At 34.6% G+C, this 21,541-nt stretch overlaps 1 protein-coding gene across 1 annotated transcript; it reads right to left on the minus strand.

The window, feature by feature from the left end:
* Positions 1–8,812: 8,812 nt before the first annotated feature.
* Positions 8,813–9,924, minus strand: LOC145132943 (putative glutathione S-transferase). The gene is made up of 2 exons (XM_079067894.1): positions 9,548–9,924; positions 8,813–9,353 (listed from the first exon to the last, which is right to left on the minus strand). The coding sequence occupies exons 1-2, from the start codon at positions 9,857–9,859 to the stop codon at positions 9,012–9,014; spliced, it is 654 nt and encodes a 217-aa protein (XP_078924020.1). The 5' UTR covers positions 9,860–9,924; the 3' UTR covers positions 8,813–9,011.
* Between the last annotated feature and the right edge of the window lie 11,617 nt (positions 9,925–21,541).

Here is a 21,541-nt window from a genome sequence, read left to right on the forward strand (position 1 = left end):
TCTTAGTCTGTCTCTTTCTTTGGTCGATCTATTACTAGATCGTGAAGGTATTCACCGATCTGTTGTCAGATCGTGGAGCAGTTTGTTGATCTATTGTTTCCAAATTGAGAAGTTTTTCCATCAACTCTGGTGCCATCTTGTCATTATCTTGAGAGTAAACGTTCAGATTATGTATACAATGGTTTAATCTGTGTTAAATCGGGTATATACGTTAGCCTGGCGGTCAACATCAAGATAGTGCAAACAGGGTTTCATTAACAGGGTTGGTGTCTAGCATTTGAATGCCCTGTGGTGGTCAGTGGTAGATCTTTTGATCTATCGAAACGACTTTGTTGTTTGTTGTGCGTTTTTTGTGGTTCACTGTAAGTTTTCGCACGCTTATCTTCTCTCCTTGTGGTGTTTCTTGATCTATCATCTATCTACTAATCTTGGTTGTTTTACGTCTGTATTTCCTCCTGCTCTGACCTTATATGGTTATGAATCTAGACTGACTTACAGAAACTTCTGTAAACTTCTGAGATTAGGGTTTTAGATTCGTGATTTTTTGTGTCTGATTCTTTATAATCATGACTAGTGGAACACCTGAAGGATCCTCTTCTAGTAAACCTGATTCTGTTAATTTTGATGATCCTTTATATCTTCATCCTTCTGATTATACTGTTAGTACAGTCATTAGTTTTAAAATACTCGGAACTGAAAATTTCAGAGTTTGGAAAAGTTCTATGTATAGAGCTTTGAAAGCTAGAAATAAGCAAGGTTTTATTGAAGGTACTGAGATTCAGGATAAAAAGGATCCTGTTAGGTCTCTTAAGTGGGACAGGGTAAATGCTATTGTTTGTTCTTGGATTCTTAACTCTTTGTCTGAGAATATCTATATTGGTCATGTATGTTCTGAGTTTGCTTTGGATGTGTGGAATGATTTATGTGACACTTATTACAAAGCTGATGGATCTGTTGTTTTTAATGTCCATCAACAAATAAATTCTCTTTCTCAGAATGGTTTATCTGTTTCTGATTATTATAACAAACTTGATGGTTTGTGGAAGGAATTTGATAGTTTAACTAAGTGTACTGAGTGTGTTTGTGATGGTACTGTTCAGTCTAAAAGTCATTCTAAACTTATGAAACTCATGCAATTTTTAAGTGGTCTAGATGAGTCATTTAGTCAGGTAAAAAGTCACATTTTGTTAATGGAACCTTTACCAGATGTTAAAACTGCTTTCTCTGTTGTGTCTAGGGAAGAGTCTAATTAAAGAAGTGGGTCTTCTTCTATTTTGTCTAATAAGAACAGTTCTTCTTCAGCCTTTGCTGGGAAATTTAATGATAACCGAAAATTTAAAGGTAGAAATCAGAGTTTGGTTTGTAAAAATTGTGGTATAAAGGGTCACACAATTGAAAATTGTTATAAACTTATTGGATATCCCAAAGATTTCAAACCTAAATCTGATTTTAACAAAGCTTCTTTATCTGGAACTGCTTCCCATGTTAATTCACATGCTAGTGAAACCTGTAATTCCTCAGTGAAGAACAATGAACTAAACTGGGTTCCGATTTTTTATGGTCAAAATTGTTAAGAATTATCTCACTGCGAATCGGAAGGGTGATGATCGGAACCAATGAAATTGGGATTGGATTCTATCGGAATGAGCAGATGTTCTTGTGAGTCAAACCTTAAAAGTCAAAATTGACTATGAACAATGGACGAATGATGTGTTCCTGCCAACGAATGAAATCAGAACTGTGACTACAATCGGAAGTGTAATCGGGGTGGTTGTGTGCTTATTCGCAATTGAAAGTCAAAGGTTCATTCAGAAAAGTCAAAATTGCAGCGAACCTCTTACCTGCGAATGTTCTTGAGTGTGATTCGCTATCGGTTGATTCACCTGCGAATGCTCTCAATGTCAGAAAAACGAACCTATGTTCGGATTCGTCTCAAGAACATGTGATTGGATTCGGTTTGGCTAAGGATTCGCTTTTGTTATGTGATCTGTTGATTCGGAGCGAAAGGGTGAGAAATCGAGAATGGAAATCTGGGATTGCACTCGTTCTTCTCCCACGATTGTTTGATTCGGAAGCGAACCTATGATTGGGTTCGTCTGTTAGCCTTTGAACGAAAGAGGGGAAAGCGAACCTGTGATTTGGCTTGGCTAAGGTTTCGCTTTTATTCGCATCGTGATGCTCGGACCGAACATGGTTTCGGTTTTATATCAATGAACTTGTAACGAACTTGGATTCGGTTGCTTTGCTCAAAACGAACATGGAACGAACTTGGGTTCGTTTGTTAGTATTTGGAACGAAAGCACTTGGAACGAAAGGGGGAGATTCGCTTTGGGTGTACTTGGAACGAACGGTGGCTGATATTGGACTCAGAGCGAACCTATTGCTGTGTTCGTCAATCATCTGCGTCAAAATGGGGAAGAAGACACAATATTACATTTTTGGTCCCTACAACTTCAGCGAATTGGCACTTTTGGTCCCTGTAATTTTCGCAGCTTGGCAGATTTGATTCAAATTCAGAAATTATTACAAATCAAAGGGAATATGATGCAGAATTATTTTTTCAGTCCCTGACTTTCAGCAAGTGACAGTTTCTGCTCATTTTTCGAAAAGTTTACAAATTTGAGGGATGGTTAACAGTTTTGAATTCTTTAATGCACATATTTTTTCGTGAACATAAAATTATGGATTCCATCAAGTCTTGGCGGTTCGTAAAGTCGTTTTTCGTGATAACATCAAATTTTCACGACTTTTTCGGATTTTATACTTCATTGTGTATATCATTTTGTCACGGGGGAGCACAATAATTATTTATCCATTCAAGATCATTCTCATGACCATTTGAAGGCTTTATAATCATGTTTTTGATTATAAATCGGGGGAGAATTTGGTATGGCCATTCGAAATTGGATTGTGATTTTTCAAATTTGAAGATTCTTGATGAAGCTTGTAGTAGGAATATGAAGGTAGCTTTTACAGAAGAAGTTCTTCATCGAGCTCATCTAAAGCTTTTACAGAGAAGTAGCTTTTACAGGAGAAGTTCTTCATTGAGCTCATCTAAAGCCTTGATATATCTCCGACTTCTTGTATTTTCTCGATCAAGTGGCGTTACGAATCTTAAAATTTGGGTTGTTACATGATATTTTTTGGTGGCTTATATCATTAGCTTATTTGAAGATCATTGTGACTTGGAGGGGGAGCTCTTCAAAGACAAGAAGTGATTTGGTTTCTTTGTTCTGAAATGGGTTTTTATGGCGGGTTTGGCTTTATTGAAGATCTTTGGGATTACATTCGAAAATGAAGTTTAAAGACATTACTTTAGTGCTTGGTTTATATATCCTAGAGCCCATTTTTGAAGACTATTGAAGAATCAAGATTCGTGGATTGCTTCAAATATTCCTCGTTGCAAAATCATTTCTTATTTGCTAGATGCTTGTTTTGGAAGTTAAAGCATTGTCATCCATTCTATATTTTGAGGGGGAGATTGTAGGGTTTCAAAGTACTCCATGGATGATGACAATGGCCCCCCTTGATGAAGTGTAGTTTAAAAGCCCAAGACTTGTCTTTTCCCTATAAATAGTCATGTATTATTCATAATTAGGGTTAAGAGTGAGGCAAAATGTAGCCCCCACGTTGTGAGGTTTCTTATGTAGTGTTAGATTCTTTAGTCTATGCTGAAAGTGTAATTTATTCCTCATGTTTGAATAAATCGAGTGATCATTCGACATATCTTCTTGATTTGTGTTTGTTCTTATTTTCCGCATCTTGTTCATCAAATAAAAATTAGGGTTTTAATCCCAACATCAACATTCTTTAACAAGTGAACAATTTTCTAAAGTCTTGGCTCTTCTTAATGAGAAGCAGTCTTCTGAAGATGTTACTGGAAATGCCAATATGGCAGGTTTGTAATAATGTTTCTTTTAATAAAAGATGGGTTGTTGATTCAGGAGCTAGTCAACATATGACTGCTTCTGAATCACAACTTTTTGATATGGTTGATGTTTCCAAGTTAAACCTGAAGGTGGATCATCCTAATGGATCCACTGTTAAGATTGATAAAATTGGAAACATGAATCTTTCAAATTCCATTATCTTAACTGATGTTTTTGTTGTTCCTGATTTTCATGTCAATCTTTTGTCTGTTCAGAAGTTGTGTAAGGAAAACAAATGTAAGGTCACTTTTGATGAGAATTGTTGCTATGTTCAAGATTCTCTATCCAAGAGGACTGTGGAGACTGGTAAAGAATTTGGAGGTCTTTACTATCTTGAAAATAAAATAGTTCTCTAGGTAGGTCAAATTTTATTTATAGTTCTAAATTTTTTGTTTCTAAACTTACTTGGCACAATAGGCTAGGTCATCCTGCTGATAAAGCTTTGAATGTGTTAAAGCCTATTCTTAATTTTGAAAATGATAATGTTATACCATGTGAAGTTTTCCATAAGGATAAACAAACAAGAGAACCTTTTCAATTAAGTGAACATAAGACTGATAAACTTGGTGAACTTGTTCATTTGGATGTTTGGGGTCCTTATAAAGTTCTTGCTGTTGGTGGTTTTAGATTTTTTCTTACAATTGTTGATGATTTTACTAGAGCTACTTGGGTTTATCTTTTAAAATCTAAAAGTGATGTTTTATTTTGTTTTCGTGAGTATCATGCTTTAGTTGAAAATCAATTTAATGTTAAAATTAAAATAATTAGATCTGATAATGGGACTGAGTTTGTGAACTCTAATATGAAAGTTTTTCTTGAAGAAAAGGGTATTGTTCATCAAACTTCATGTGTTCATACTCCACAACAGAATGGTGTTGTGGAGAGAAAACATAGACATCTTCTAAATGTTTCTAGGTCACTTTTATTTCAATCTGGTTTACCTAGAAAATTTTGGGGAGATGCTGTTCTAACTGCTGTTTTTTTAATTAATAGGACTCCTTCATCTGTTTTAAATGGTAAAACTCCTTTTGAACTTGTTTATAAACATGTTCCCGTTTTTGATAAAATTAGAGTGTTTGGATGTCTGTGTTTTTCAACTAAACTTGATATTAAAGATAAATTTGCTGAAAGATCTGAAAAGTGTGTTTTAAATGGATATTCTAATGTTAAAAAAGGATATAAATTGTTTAGTCTTGATAGTGGAATTTCTTTTTTCTCCAGGGATGTGAAGTTTTATGAATCTGTTTTTCCTTTTAAAATGACTTCAAAATCTGGTGCTTTTCCTGAGCCCTCTTCATTGAGTGATTGTATTCCATGGGATCCTTTTTCCAATGATGATATATTGTTGTCTGATATTCTTGATGATAGTCAAGACACTAGGGATTTAGATGATAATTCTCAGGAGGGTGATTTTAGTGTTGTTCAACCTGTGAGTGCAACTGATTCTAGTCTTGAAGGTAGTTTAAATAGAACTGCAACTCTTCCTGATCAGGAAGGTTCTCCAGGCTGTACAATACATAGTTCGCAACCTGATCTAGTTGTATCTGAATCTGTAGACAATTCTGAGGAAAATGTTGTTTTAACTTCTTCTGATAATCAGTCTTTGAGGAGGTCTCATAGAGAGACTAAATTTCCAAAAAAGTTTAGTGATTTTATTATTGAAGGTAAGTATAAATATGGGATTGAAAAATCCGTTAACTATTCTTTTTTGAATTTTGAGAATAGGTGTTTTGTGGCTAATCTTAATAAGACTGTTGAACCTAAGTCATATTATGAAGCCTCATTAGACCCCAATTGGGTTAAAGCTATGAATGAGGAAATGAAAGCTTTATATAGAAATCAAACTTGGGTTATCTGTGATTTACCTTCTTATAGAAAACCAATTGGTTGCAAATGGGTTTATAAAATTAAGTATAAATTAAATGGTGAGGTTGAAAGGTATAAGTCTAGGTTGGTTGCTAAAGGTTATAATCAAAGAGAAGGTTTGGATTATGAGGAAACTTTCTCTCCTGTAGCTAAAATGGTTACTATTATGACTGTTATTACTGTTGCTGTCAATTCTGGGTGGAAACTGTTTCAACTTGACATTAATAATGCTTTTTTATATGGTGAATTAAATGAAAATGTTTACATGACTTTGCCTCCAGGATATCATGATAAAAATAATAATCAGGTCTGTAAACTGTTAAAGTCTTTATATGGACTTAAGCAGGCCCCCAGAAAATGGAATGAAAAATTATATAGTGTTTTGTTTGAATTTGGTTTTATACAAAGTATAAATGATTTTTCACTGTTTGTGAAGTCTGATAAGCATTGTTTTCTTGCTCTTTTAGTTTATGTTGATGATATTATTCTTACAGGTAGTAGTGTTGATGAAATAAATAAAGTAAATTTTTTTTGAAATCTAAGTTTTTGATTAAAGATTTGGGAAGGTTAAAATATTTTTTGGGTATTGAGGTTGTTGATATTAATAATGGTATTTGTTTGTGTCAAAGGAAATATTGCATTGAGTTAATTCATGAGTTTGGGATGTTAGGCTGTAAACCTGTTAACATTCCTTTGGATAATAATGTTGTTATTAAAGGGGATGGTTTGGATAAAAATGATAGTTTAATTCCTAATATTGTTTTGTTTCAAAAATTGGTTGGTAAGCTTATTTACTTAACCATTACCAGGCCAGATATTTCTTATTATGTGCAAGTTTTAAGTCAGTTCATGCACAGCCCAAGAAGGTCTCATTTTAATGTTGCTATAAGACTTTTGAGGTATTTAAAGGGTAATCCTGGAAGAGGTTTTTCTATTGTGAAAAATGATTCTTTATGTCTTAAAACTTTTGTTGATGCAGACTGGGCAAAGTGTCTTGTTTCAAGAAAGTCTGTAACAGGTTATGCAGTGTTTTTTGGTGATAGTCTTATTTCATGGAAGAGTAAGAAACAGGAGACTGTTTCTCGTTCTTCAACTGAGTCTGAATATCGAGCCCTTAGTATTGTGTCTTGTGAAATTATTTGGATTTTGAAAATTCTTTTTGATCTTGATATTAAAAATAAAACTCCTGTCCAATCTTTTGTGATAATGAATCAACTATAAAGCTTGTTCTTAATCCAGTATTTCATGAAAAAACTAAGCATTTTGATGTTGATTTTCATTTTATTAGAGATCGGGTTTCAAAAGGAATTGTTGAGGTTTTTAAAATTGGTTCTAAAAATAATTTGGCTGATATTTTTACTAAGGGTTTAAGTGTTTCACAACATGAGTGGATTTGTCAAAGATTGGGTCTAGTTGATCCTTTTCAAGGAGTTTGTTAGTGCCTTCTTTGAATTTTAAGTTTGAGGAGGGGTGTTGAGATACTTGGTATTAATTTCTTCAAACTTATAATTCATTGATTGTCTTTTGTATCCTTCAAATGTATTTATTATTTATTTAGGGTAGTTTGTGTTATTTTGTATTTCTTGTGTTGATTAGATATTTGCAGGAAGGGTTATTTCTGTAAGGTGGATAAATCTTTTGGACTGAGGAGTTATTCTCAGAACTTGTAAATAAGAGTGTTACGCGGGTTGTAATTGTTTAATGGTCGGGTTGACCCGTAGTATAAGTGATTGTAATGACTGTGTGTTGGATAGATAGCTTTCATTTTACATTTTATATTCTCTCTCAAGATCGTCTTGTATTCATCTGTTCATACACAAGTTAGGGTTTTCTTCTTCTTCTTGGATTGTTCTAAGTCTGGTTGATAGATTTGCCTTTAATCAGAGAGCTGAGAGTTATTGTAGTGAGGTTTCATATGTAAGTAAGTGAAAACCAACTGATTCTTACTTGAATAAGAATTGTTGACGTTGTGATATCTTGTTTTGATTAATTTCTATCTGCTTAAGAAATCCAATATACATTTTGATGTTCTAATTAATTTTATTTTAGTATATTCAACTTATCTTAATGCCGGTATATTTTAGTAACTTAAAACTCAATGACATACGTTATTAAAACACATCAACACATATCCTAATGTAAAACTGATAATAAAAAAAAAGTTAGTTTTATAAAATGGTCTAGTGACTAGTATATTGCAAATCATTTAGAACATATTATCTTTTGGTACGTGATATGCCTTTCCAATATATTGGTCGTATCCAATCCAATTTTAATCTCAACCCTACCTCCAATTCCAATCTCAACCCAAATTCAACCCCTTTGAAACCGTTCAATAAACCCAATTCCAATCTCAAACCACAACCCGGAGCCAAAAAGGAAATGTCATGAATATATAGCTTGGACCCCGAAAGAAGAGAAAGTGTTGCCACCACTCCCTTGGTTCGTAGTTGCCAGCGATCACCTTACCCATCTACAAACCACTCTTCACATCATCTCTCTCGCAAGTCAAACCACCACCACCACTGCTAAATTTGTTACTTGCCCTCAGTCTAGCTTGGGTTGGGGCGGTTCGTGACCCATTCCGTTTACCCTCTCAACGTCACTATGGATGGGTTAAAACATTTTTTAATGTTGGGTTAATCTCTCTCTCTCTCTCTCTCTCTCTCTCTCCGATGGTTGCAATGGGTTGGCCGGTTGGGTGGTAGCGATGGAGACCGACTATTAAGATATGGAGGAAGGTGAAAGGAGAGGGTGCGGGTTGTGGGGATGGTGATAAAAAAAAGTAGATGAAAGTACAATTTATCTCAAACCACGTAACTGTTTCTGTTATTTACTGTCATTTAATTGATTTGATATTTTAGGAGTCCTTTGACATGAAAGAAGCAATAAGCCAACAACCCATGGGCACCATATAGTCGAAGATATCTTCTTTGTCATCTCAAGTTCAATTAAAAACAAAAAGGAAACTTTGCATACAAAAACATACGAAATGCTCATGCCACAAACTACATATATTTCACAAAACAACATCAATATTACGATAAGAACCGATTATTGCAACATCCATGAATGTTATAGGAACTTTTAACTTCGAAAACCACAAAGAGCTTTTTCTTGCAACATCGACGGATGTTATACACAGAAAATTCAAATTCATAAAAACGCATACCGTAAAAAGCGACTAGATTTACTATTTATAAATGCCAGTTACCATTATGCCTTGCCAAACCGTTTCTTGAAAAATGCAAGCAGGTGTTCTCTTGGAGGTAAGACTTGATTAACAAGTTCAAGGTTGACAAAGTCATCAGCCCAAACTGTTATTTTTGGAAACTTGTCGTTGGTTACCAACGTTTTTTCTGCTGCTTCTTGGATTATTCCAAGCCAATAGGCTATGAAATCAGCAGCAATATCTACCAGGTTAATGTTCTCGCCTCCAAAAAATTTGGTACCTTTGACTTTCAGTTCATTTTCTAGTATTTGTAGTTGTTCGATAGCTTCTGCATCAGTCTGTTCATTTCCATCGGGGCCAAAAGCCTTGAATATTGCAGGAATGCACTGAACAAAACATATAATGTAATCGTCAATGTAGGAACAGAAGTGTTAAAGACTGTGATGCATCAGTCTGTTCATTTCCTTCTTTTTTCAAAATGCTCAACTGAAATTAAATCATGTGAATACATCCACTAACAATTACATAACTATAAAAAAACCAGTAGCGATTAGGGGAGAAGGAAATTATTAGTTATTACCTTATCATCAATGAATTTGGCCCAAAATCGAGCAACAGCCTTCTCATAAGGATCCCGAGGCAAAATTGGAACTCCTTTCCAAACTTCATCAATGTACTCAACGATCAGCAGAGATTCTGAGATCGAATTTCCGTTATGAACCAGCACCGGTACTTTCTTATAAACAGGATTATACTTGAGAAGTTCGGCACTCCTGTTACTCATATCTTCTTCGAAGTTTTCGTACTTGATTCCCTTCATATTCAAAGCGATTTTCGCTCTGCAAACGAATGGACTTCCTGCAACGGCATACAACTTCACTTCATTCGCCATTTTCCGTCGATCTAATCTATCAGCAACGCCTGATTTCAGGTTAGGTTTCTAAATGTTAGTCGGTGAACCGCCATATAAATACTACTGCGATAAAATCACCTACTCCTGCCAGCATTGTTGTAAGCATTTGTACGATATGCACGATAAGTTGTACTTTATTTTGAATTTGGCTACTTATTTTTAGTTGAAACAATGGATGGAGTCATGGTAGACGTAACTAGTTGGTAGTTCAAACGAGTGGAAGATATAATTTGATTTATTATTATTTAATATAAGTACTTAGAATATTCTAGTGGATATGGCTCTTGTGATAATTATATTTTTTTTACTAGTAGTTTATTTGATAAACCTAATAAGTAACATATCAAACAAATTTACTTATCAAACATGTCAAACAAGTTTACTGGTGAAATGTATCAAACAAGTTTACCAGTTACAAGTATACAAAAAATATGGTTACTTAAATATGGAAAAAAACCAAAGTTCATTACCCATTTTGGTAATATCGGGTTCTTTATGTTCAGTTCAAGTAATGAAATCGGGTCATCGGGTCTTGGCTGTGTTGTTAGGCAATCTAATTGGGTGGTGCTGCCATGCCTTTTAAGTAATTAACCCTTTTTTTTAAAATACTCTTTCAAGTGACACATACCGAACTAGACATATCTCGTATCCTCGTATATAAACTGGAATCCAAAAAAGAGAAAGCCTAAATAAAATTGTCGAGGTGAAGAATGGCTTCGCCCTTTGCTAAGGATACCGTGAACCATGTTATTTTTATGAAATTTGTTGTTTGATTTGCAATCAAATAGTCAAAATCATAGCTCTAAAATGTAAAGAACTATTATGGAATGTGTGCGTTTTAGAGGCCAGTGTACTTTTCCTTTTGTATTTGTGTTGTTAGCATTGTGCTGCTAGGCAGCAGTAGAACGTTGCACCATAGATGGTGAAAGTAGTAACCGAAAGCATCACTAGCTTATGCTCTGACCCGAGTAGCATGGGGCACGTGGAATCCCGTGTGAATCAGTAAAGACCACCTTGCAAGGCTAAGTACTCCTGGGTGACCGATAACGAAGTAGTACCGTGAGGGAAGGGTGAAAAGAACCCCCATCGGGGAGTGAAATAGAAAATAAAACCGTAAGCTCCCAAGCCGTGGGAAGAGCCCGAGGCTCTGACTGCATGCTTGTTGAAGAATGAGCCGGCGACTCATAGTGTGTTTTTATGGGTGATGATGTTAGGTCCATTGACATGACCTAAACAGCATGACAACATGTAACTTCCCGATTTGCAGAATAAAATTTTTAATTTTTAATTTATAATAAACACCAATTTTCATAAAGTTATAATCAAGACAAAACCATTTGTTCATAAAACTTAATCCAAAATCATTGTTACAAAGAAAAACATCGCGGAATCTCAAATCATAAAACTACTAATGTGTGTGTATAATAATGTCTTCGCCTTCCCATCGAACAAAATTTGAACCAAGGGAAAGGGCTTCTGTATTTCTTGGTTATCTATAGTATATGAAAACATATAAACTTCTTGATTTAGAAACAAGACAAATATTCACTTCTTGTGACGTTGTTTTTCATGAGGAAACATTTCCTTTTCATCATTATTCCATTGAAGAACCTATCAATACATTTATTCTACGTGTCACTCTTAAACCCATTGATGCTGGAATCATAGATAATCACATCAGTTCATCACCCCAGATGACTCCGCACATGGATGTATTTGTTGATAATTCTAGTACTCCACTAGATCATCCGACACTTTCAAATAAACCTTGAAGACATCATACTTGTCCTAATTATCTTAGAGATTATCATTGTGCTCTTACTCAGTGTGTTCAACAACAACAATCTTCAGTGAAATACCCCATATCCGATGTCATTTCTTATTCAAAACTTTCTTCTTCACATAAAGCAAATATTTATGCTTTAGCCATTCAAACCGAGCCAAAGAGTTACAAAGAAGTTGTACAACATTTAGAGTGGCAAGAAGTAATGGACGAAGAATTGAAAGCCTTACAGTTCAACAACACGTGAACCATTGTTTCATTACCACCGAATCGAAAAGCTCTAGGAAACAAATGGGTTTTCAAAATAAAAACGAAAATTTGATGGATCAATAGAGTGTTATAAGGCGTGTTTGGTATCTAAAGGCTTCAACCAACAAGAAGTCGTTGACTTCTTAGATACATACTCTCATGTTGCAAAGATGGTCACTGTTAAACTGTTACTTACAATTGCTGCTCAAAAGGGTTGGCCTTTATTTTTGTATCAATTGAGAATTTTTCGTCATTAATGGTTACTAAGAGTTAGGTTCGAATCATAAAGACAAAAAAATTCCCATATTGAAGGATAATATGGAAAGTTGAGTCGAAAATAAAATAATCAAAGAGTTAAAAGGGTTAGCGTATTTGGAAAATACGTGTCCTAATGATCCCAAAAATTAAAAGCGTCGAGAACATCTAACTCTGATGGGAAGAGTTATGATTTATGACGAATAGAAATCAACCACATTAATAGCGCGATTGACGTCAAAAATAGCAAAAAGAGAACGGTTTAGTTTCGACTAACACTACAAAAAGAAAATTTGTAGTAAAGCATGAGATAAGAACTTGGGAAGAAAGAAGGGCAAAAATGGAAGTCGTATGAAGGAGATACGATTTTTATAAAATATAAAAATATGGGTTAAAAATGAAAGTTAAAATTTAAAGATGCAACCTAAAGAAAAGTTGTAGTTCTAGGAAAGAGCTACATAAATATATAAAGAGGGTAATAAACAAAGTTCATATGAAGAAAATATGAATTTTTAAAAAGAACTAAAGGGTGCGCGTCAATGTGCGCACCATGCCTGTTGCGCACATTTGACCCCAGATTCGTCGGAGATTTGGAAACGTGGACCACCAGAAGGGTGACACGTGGCAAGATTTGGATGGGCCACGAAGCACGTGCACGCCGCGCAGGAGAACGCCCGACGCACAACATCACTATAAATATGGGTGCTTGCTTCCTGTTTTTTCATCTCAAATTAACCTCCAAACTCTCTCTCGATATTTCAATACCCTCTCAATGGTAAGAAACTCCGGTTGTAACAGTTCGGGCGCTCCTCGATACACAATTAGAGTGAGTTCACGACCCCTTTTTTACTGTTTTAAAATGTTTCCAGGGGGAATACATGCTTAGCAAATGCTCTTATAAAAATATTTATCTTATAAATATTAAGTCATTTTATTATAAACAAGATACCTTAGGATAGTATAACTGTAGATACTATGCCAAGATTTAAGCTATGATCTGTGTCTAAAAGATATGATGCCTTATAATATATGAGTAGGTAATACTTAGATATTATAATGGCCAAATCTCTAGGAAACTTTAAGTACCTAGGAGTTATGCTAGACAAGATTTAGGATATGCAATGTACTTAGTTGTTACGCTGCCCAAATATCATGTTAAAATAACCATAATTAGTGCATATATATGACAATTATATATATATATATATATATATATATATATATATATATATATATATATATATATATATATATATATATATATATATATATATATATATATCAGATAATTATGAGATCATAAATACAATTATCATATATATATATATATATATATATATATATATATATATATACACAAACACACACACAAAGATCATTTGATGATATATACCCGGAAGAGGTATATACAAAGATAGTGTGATGTATATATATATATATATATATATATATATATATATATATATATATATATGTGTGTGTGTGTGTGTGTGTGTATAGGGGTAATTATGATAAAGATAAAAGATAAAAGCCTATGGTTAATACGTTAGTGAGTTGGTTATTCGTCCAAAAGCCTTGATTAAATTCGGCATATCCCCCAATACCTATAATCGTTAATCTTGCGAGAGCTAGGACGTTATGTATAGATCTATACGGGGCAATGACAACCCCACCTGCGATTTCTAGCTACAATCCCGACATGATACCTTCCATATAAGTTATTATTCGACGTTCGATGAAGCGTCATGAGTAGGGGTACATTTACGGTCGTAGCATCGATTATAGGGGCTCAAAGTTAATATATTAAAAACTGCCTTAGAACTTAAATTACCATTAGGGACGCCTGATATGGTAATTAAAATACGTTAGGATCGTTAGAAATCCTGGAAAGATAGTAAATTGGGATCAATAAAAGACAGTCCTAATTAAAATATGTTAGGATCGTTAGCAATCCTTGAAAGATAGTAAATTAGGATTAAAAAAAATACAATCCTAATTAAAATACGTTATGATTGTTAGATATCCTGAAAAGATTGTCATTTAAGATCAATAAATTATATCTTAAAAGATAAAAGACTAAATAAATAATTAAGAAAGGTTTTCACTAAAGAAAAATATTCTTTCTCTCACTAAACAAACACATGTGTGGAATTGAAAAGATCTAGTGAATCATACAAACACCAAGAGTAAATAATCATGTTTAAGCTCCATTAAAATAGTAAGAGTACAAGTGGGTTTGTTCTTTCTCTCACTAAACTAACACTCACAAAATGGGTCTTACATAATGGGAGTCACTCACTTCCTAATTATAAGAAAGACTCAACCCATTTACACATCCAAGAGGGTAAGCCTACACTCCACATCCAAGGATAACTTTGCAACCTAACATTCTCCCCCTCAAAGTTAGGATTGGACGTCCCGACTTCAGTTTCCAAACGAGCTCTCGCGATCAAGACCAACTCTCCCTCGAAGTAACACCGGTCTTCAAATTCACAAATGAATACCCGAGAAGCTTCGAATACCATTTCTTAATTCTCCCCCTTTTTATAATCATCAAGTGATTATAAAACCCACAAAGGACGAGAAACGCTCGAGGAATAAATTTGGCAAATCTCCCCCTCAATGTGTACCAAAAATGAAACCGCGAAAATCTTGCACGAAAAACAATCACGAAAAGTCAAGAAAAATTTCCAAATTTTGTGAAAATTTTCGACTTTTGGGTGAAAGTTGCAAGAATTTCAAAATCTAGGTATAAACTGTCAATTTCGTAATTCTGCAGGGACTCGTTGCGCCAAAACAGCTTTCAATTGCGAAACTTTACCCCAATTGCAAAACTGGGCATAAAGTGTCAATTCACAAAAACTGTAGGGACTGAACTCGAAAAATCTCCACATGTCACAGAAAATTACCCTAATGTCGAAACTAGATAATTTCTGCCAATTCATTGAAACTTCAGGGATGCGAAACGAAAATGATGCATTTAACATAATTTTTATACCAATTTCGAAAGTGGGTGAAAATTGACAATTTTCTAAAAGATGAGGGTTTCGAAATGAAAAAGTACTTTCTTCCCCAATTCATTCGCAGAAGTGAAATATGATTTGCACACTTCGAAATCGTTAAGTCTAAGTCAACCTTCTTCCCCAATTCATTTAATACAACCTTCATTGACCATATATCGAAATGATTTTCGACTTCACACCAATCGACCCAAAGCTTATTCCCAAATCGAAATTTCCATCCATAGATCGAAATCCCTATCCACACATCGAACTCATATAGAAAAATTGTGTTCGATTTGACCTTCTTTCCATTCACCATTCGACTTAACTAATTCCATATCGAAATCAACATCTATCGATGATAGGTACTATTTGAAATCGATTCCAAACATCTTAAATCAAGTTTCAATTCAAGCAATTTTACAATATTCGAATACAAATACCAAACAAAAATCAAACTTTGACTTTTATACATCTCATGCCTCTGATTTCGAACAGTGTAACCGATGATTTGGGATTAAAAAAAAATAGTGTTCGAATTTGGGCTCAAGGAGTCATGGATCAAACGAATAGAGAAAGATTGAGTTATGTGGGCTTAATATGGGTTGATGAACAATTATGAAGGTCAGATTATAATTTTGGGCTCAAATTGTTCAATCAATGAACAGTAATATCAAATCAAATTAATTTTAATGTTTGCTTTATACTTGTTCAAAAAAAAATTATTGGATCATCAATGGGGTTTGAAAAGAAATAGATCCAACGAATCAAAACAATCAAAAATGAAAAACGAAACGCACGATTAAAAAAAAATTGATTAAATTCGAGTTTTGAGAAAAACCTTGATTGTTCATCGTTGATGTCAACATGAAGTTTTCGGAATCCATTTGAGAATTTGAGACACCTTCTTGATGATTGTTTTTCCATTTGCAACACATGAATCAATCATTGAAGATCTTGGTTCTTTGGTTGGAACACGAAGATCTCCAATCTTCACAATGTACCACCCACAATGCATGTTGTACAAACCGTTCTTCGTGTTCTTTGACGATTTAACATCATCTTCATAAGAACCATCAACACTTTTGGGTTTTGAATTGAAATTCATTGCAACACTTGATGATTGTTGCTTTGGAACCCAAATTTGCTTCACAGATTTCGGATTCATAACAACTTTTGTAGATTTTTGTGAAGAAACCTAATTGTATTTCCTTTTGATCTTCTTCTTCTTTTTCTTCAGTTTCATCTTTTTGGATCTTGAAGATTTGAATTCAAGAACAACTTAATTCTTGACAACTTCAACTTTGCAAGTTTGAATCAAATCTTTTGGAGTTTGATACATTTGAACTTCTTGGATTGAAGGCTTTCGATAAGGCACCATTCCTTCAAACGAATCACAAGAACTCAAGCAATCATCGGTTTGAACTCATATTGAATGAAGAACTTTAACATCTTCATCAAAATCACATTGAATTCCTATTTCTTGAAATTCAAAAAACTAAAGAACATGAAGATCATCTGGGTCTTCAATAAGAGAAACATATTCCTTCTTGAATAATTCTCTTACTTTTCCTTCCTTTTGATTTTCACACCAAGATAACATAATCATGGTGATTTCAATCAAACTTCCAATCTTCGAAAGTGGTTGAAATATCAATCTTCCATTATCATATTTCAAGCCTCCATAGGAAATCAAAGTTTCCCATGTAATCAACCTGCCTTTCAACAATAATCCATACCATTCATTTTTTATTTGACATCTCTAATCATCACAACCCAAAAATCATAAGCTAAATACACCATAATCATAAGAACTTGAAAAATTTATAGAGAGCGAAAGTGAATATGAACAAGTATTCTAGAGAGAGAAACTTGAATTTTGGATCAAATCAAGGATAAATTCGATTTCTAGAACACAAACACTCTCAATCACGAAGAAATCACAACAATGAAGATTCACTCAAATCATGTAGTCATCATGGATCAATTATTGAGAGCTTCAAGAACACCCGCTCTGATACCAATTGTAGTGATCTTAATTATGATGACATGTGTGGAGTTGAAAAGATCTAGTGAATCATACAAACATCAAGAACACCAAGAGTAAATAATCATGTTTAAGCTCCATTAAAATAGTAAGAGTACAAGTGGTTTTGGTCATTCTCTCACTAAACTAACACTCAAAAAATGGGTCTTACATAATGGGAGTTACTCACTTCCTAATTATAGGAAAGACTCAACCTATTTACACATCCAAGAGGGTAAACCTACACTCCACATCCAAGGAGAACTTTGCAACCTAACACAATATCAATAGGTTTATGGGATTTTTTTGGATGTGTTTTGGAATGTACAAACATCATAGCAGCATTTACGAGCATATGCCTCATAAGATATCAAATATTCATGAAAACTGCAATTAAGGAGAGTTTTCTGGGAATATAAACTGATAAAGGCATAAAAACTCATAAAACTTTCTTTTCTCCCTATTTTTCTAAATAAATCAGCAAAATACAAACAAAAACAAATTTGAGAAGATCTTATTAGGTCTGAGAAATGATTTGATGAGCAAAAACCAAACATATCTGGAGATCTGAAGGAAAAACGAAGCAGATCTAGAGATCTGAATGTTCGGTAAACAGATCCGGACAGATCTTGGCAAGAGCCAAACAGATCTGAACAAATAGTGATAGAAATGAACAGATCTGAGCTAATATGAGACAAAGAACATTTGATCTGAACAGATCAGAGGCGAAACCGAGGTTGAGACCAAGAGAGGATAGCTATTCGTTCTTGGTCCCATGGATGGCGTCAAATGTTGCGACATTTGCTCAGGCTGTCGGGTCTTCTGTGTTGGATCCAGATCGGAGATCCAGAGGAGGTGTCGTCAGCGAGTTACCAGCGAGGTACCTAAGATGCAGTCCCAACAAAGTCATTAGAGTTGCCCCAAGGACTGTGTCCCGGGAGTAAGCTCCGGCGATCATGTCAAATTGGTTGGTAGAGATGAGATGGTTCTCCCTAGTTGGAGAGAACCATCTTGGTGTGTGTTTTGTGTATGTTTAGCCATTGAGGCCGATATGAAGGTGTAGGTTAGAGAGGGTGACTAGAGGTTGGTTAGAAGCTTTTTAGAAGCTCTAGGGTTTTAGATCCCTCCTCATGGAGGAGATCATGTTCTATTTATATGGGACAATTAGGTCAAGGGAGAGATAGGTCAGGCCTTGAGCCAGCCCAACTCAGGCCCAACTAGCAAGGAGCTGTGAGAGAGCGCTCGGGCGTAAGGCGAGCGTTAGGCGCGGGCGCCAGACAAAACTAGAAGATGAATGCCAGGAGAGCACCAGGAAAGACTAGCGCACCAAGTCTTGACGTCTAGGCCAAGCTAATGGACCATACGTTAACATGTACCATCCTAATGCATTCATCAAATAATTTACTAGAATTAGCATAAATCCTAAATCATTTCTCTATCAAAACATAACAGGCATAAAAGGCATTACTCTAATAGGAATTCTAGCATGCAACCCTAAGAAGATTCTTAGCCTAGTACTAGCATGCAACTCATATGATATCACGCTAAACATAACATTCATGTATGTTTATTCTGAGAATTAATTACTTGAGCTCGGCTGATTGCATGCATCGCACCCCATTTTTTCTTTTGAAAACCCTTTATTAGAAAATGTTTTCTTGTGAAAAGGTTTTATTAATTCCTGATCAGTTTTAGTTCAGACACACCCTGTGCTGGCTTGAACCCTCAAACCAATGCTCTGATACTAACTTGTATTATTCCAAAAATACTAGAAGAAAACTCTAAATTTTAAAGTAATTAAAACCATTCAATAAAATCCACAAGCCAACTAATCCAAAACATAAGTAAATTTTTTTCATAAAAATATGAGAGTAATCCCAAAATCTCGTAGTGTGGAAATCATCGATGGATGCAACACAATCATAATTGTTCTTTTCTCTTGCTACTGGTGGTACACGATCATTTAAACTTAAACCATAAGCACAACGATTAGTGACTTTCCCCTAATACCACATACCATACATAAAAGTGGGCCCCGCCCTAGGGTGTATTTTAACCTGTGTGTATGCTACGATCCAACCATAGTCTTACAGTCACTTCTATTGCTACAACTTCACTGCAATCTTTCCCGCCATAGTCCCACCATGGTCTTCCATGAAAGTGTTGTGATCCAACCACAACCTTTCATAAAAGTGTTGTGTTCCCACCATAATATTTCATGCAAAAGTCATATATACAATCTAACATACCACGACACCTAGTGTCTTACATAGTATAGTGAGAAAACTCACCTGATCAAAGAGTTGTAATCCACTACTCGAAATTCCACAGAATCAGCTACACGAACCTCTTAGACCAATCACAAGCCAAATCTCAGGCTATAATTTAAAACCTCTCCACGTTTGACCAAAAGTCAAAGTGGTCAAAAAGTCAACGGTCAAAGTCAACATTCAGCCACCGCGTCGTGGCCAACTAGTGACCACGCTGTGGCAGCCACTCTACAAAACAGTCGCAGATGAAACCCATCACCACATCGTGGTGAACCATACTAAGCGTCATGGAAACTGTCCGAAAAGAACTTAATGGATTAAACCCTTAATCCATTAAGCCAACCACTAATACTTTCTAGAAGGCTTCCTAGCACCCAAAAGGGTCATAAAAATCATAACTTTGCGAACATGCACACCCATGCATGTCTTACACCGTTCTAGGTCAAAAATAGTGAGAAATGAGACCATTATTCTTTGCATGGTCCCAAATCACTCCCTAGTTCCAAATATAATAGATAAAACACTCAAGGGACACTCCAAATTGGTAAAGTTTTAAGCTTTACCTAGAGTTCTTCCATAAGCTCTAACCAAATCCAAAAGAAGGACTCAAAATGCTAGATCTATGAATTTAAAACCATAAACTTGAAAACTTGAGCACTTATAATGGTTTAGAAGGTAATAAAGGTGCTGGATCTTCCACAAGATACTCTCAAACTCCAACGGGTGGTGATTCTTCCTTCAAAATGCCACATCACACTCACACATACAAAAGGCTTAGAACACAATAGTGGAGTCTAATGTTTGGAGGAAATGTTTTGGAGAGATGGAGGTTGGGGTTGGGAAGAAACCCTAGCCCCATCATTCCTTAAATAGGGCTCAAGATCCAAGCCATAGGTTTTGAGCCCATGACGGTGCCACGTCGTGGTTATAATAGTCACCACGTCGTGGTACGCTTATCACCACGCCGTGGTCTGAGTCATAAAGCCAAAACTCAACTCTTCTACTTAGGCTTACAAAGCATAAAATCGTACTCTGGAGTGGATGTTAAATTTTGGTCCATATTTTTGACAAAAATTGCAAAAATGGTCCCTATGGTTGTCAAAATTATATGGTCTTGGTAGAAAAATGTTTGGTGGTGCATCAGTGGTCAAATTTTGGATACTTTGTGCGTTTTTGGTCCCAAAACGTTAACTTTAAGAGGTTGTCTGTTAAGTTTTTTAAAATGTCAATTTTACTCTCAATGACCATTTCTACAACCAAACTATAAGGACCATTCATTCATCTTTAAAAAAAATTATTCAATTATTACATTAGTTACTTTAGCTAATTCTTTTTCAATTTCTTTTTATTGAATTAATTATTTTTTATTGGAATATTATATATTAATAAATATTATTTTTAATATATAATATTTATATATGAATAAATATTACTTTATTGGATTATCAACTTATTTAATTAATTTTTTTATAATTTCTTTTTTAATGGATTTATTTTTTATTGGATTGTTATATATTAATAAATATTATTTTTATTGTATAATAGTTATATATTAATAAATATTAATTTATTGGATTATTATTTTTTTAGTTAATTTTTTAATTACATTTTTATTGGATTAATTCTTTTATTTTTGGACAACACTACCACCATCCTTATATTATTTTTAAAAATCCCACCCGGACTGGTTGATGGTGGTGGTGTTTGATGGGTGTCGAATCCGTCAAACAAGGAATCATATTTGAAGATACGATTTAAAAATAATAGTAACAGTCACAAACATGGTCAATTTATCAAGTTGGTACTTGAAAATACTAACAAGCTCTGACGTCTTCCATTCACGAAATTGTTTAATCAAAACAAGCTCTTTGAATTAAACCTAACCTTAATAACTTAGTCTAAACAAGATCTTATAAATAGATTGAAAGATAATATTAAGTTTTGTGCGAATGTTCCCAACAACGTTCAATACTTCTCACAAGCCCGGAAGCGTAAAAACATGCAATTTTAGTTTACATTGAAGTTAATCCCATCACAGAAACAATTTGATGTGTGTCACTTAGCACCAATTCATAA

This window comes from Lactuca virosa, chromosome 8 (assembly GCF_052849685.1).
Source record: "Lactuca virosa cultivar CGN04683 chromosome 8, Lactuca_virosa_CGN04683_v6, whole genome shotgun sequence".
Classification (NCBI taxonomy): domain Eukaryota; kingdom Viridiplantae; phylum Streptophyta; class Magnoliopsida; order Asterales; family Asteraceae; genus Lactuca; species Lactuca virosa.

Excerpts from the sequence above, each read along its gene's own strand:
- LOC145132943 (XM_079067894.1), bottom strand. The coding sequence starts at position 9,859 with ATGGCGAATGAAGTGAAGTTGTATGCCGTTGCAGGAAGTCCATTCGTT. Across the intron at positions 9,354-9,547 it reads CCAAATTCATTGATGATAAG|TGCATTCCTGCAATATTCAA; the intron begins GTAATAACTAAT and ends TGTTTTGTTCAG.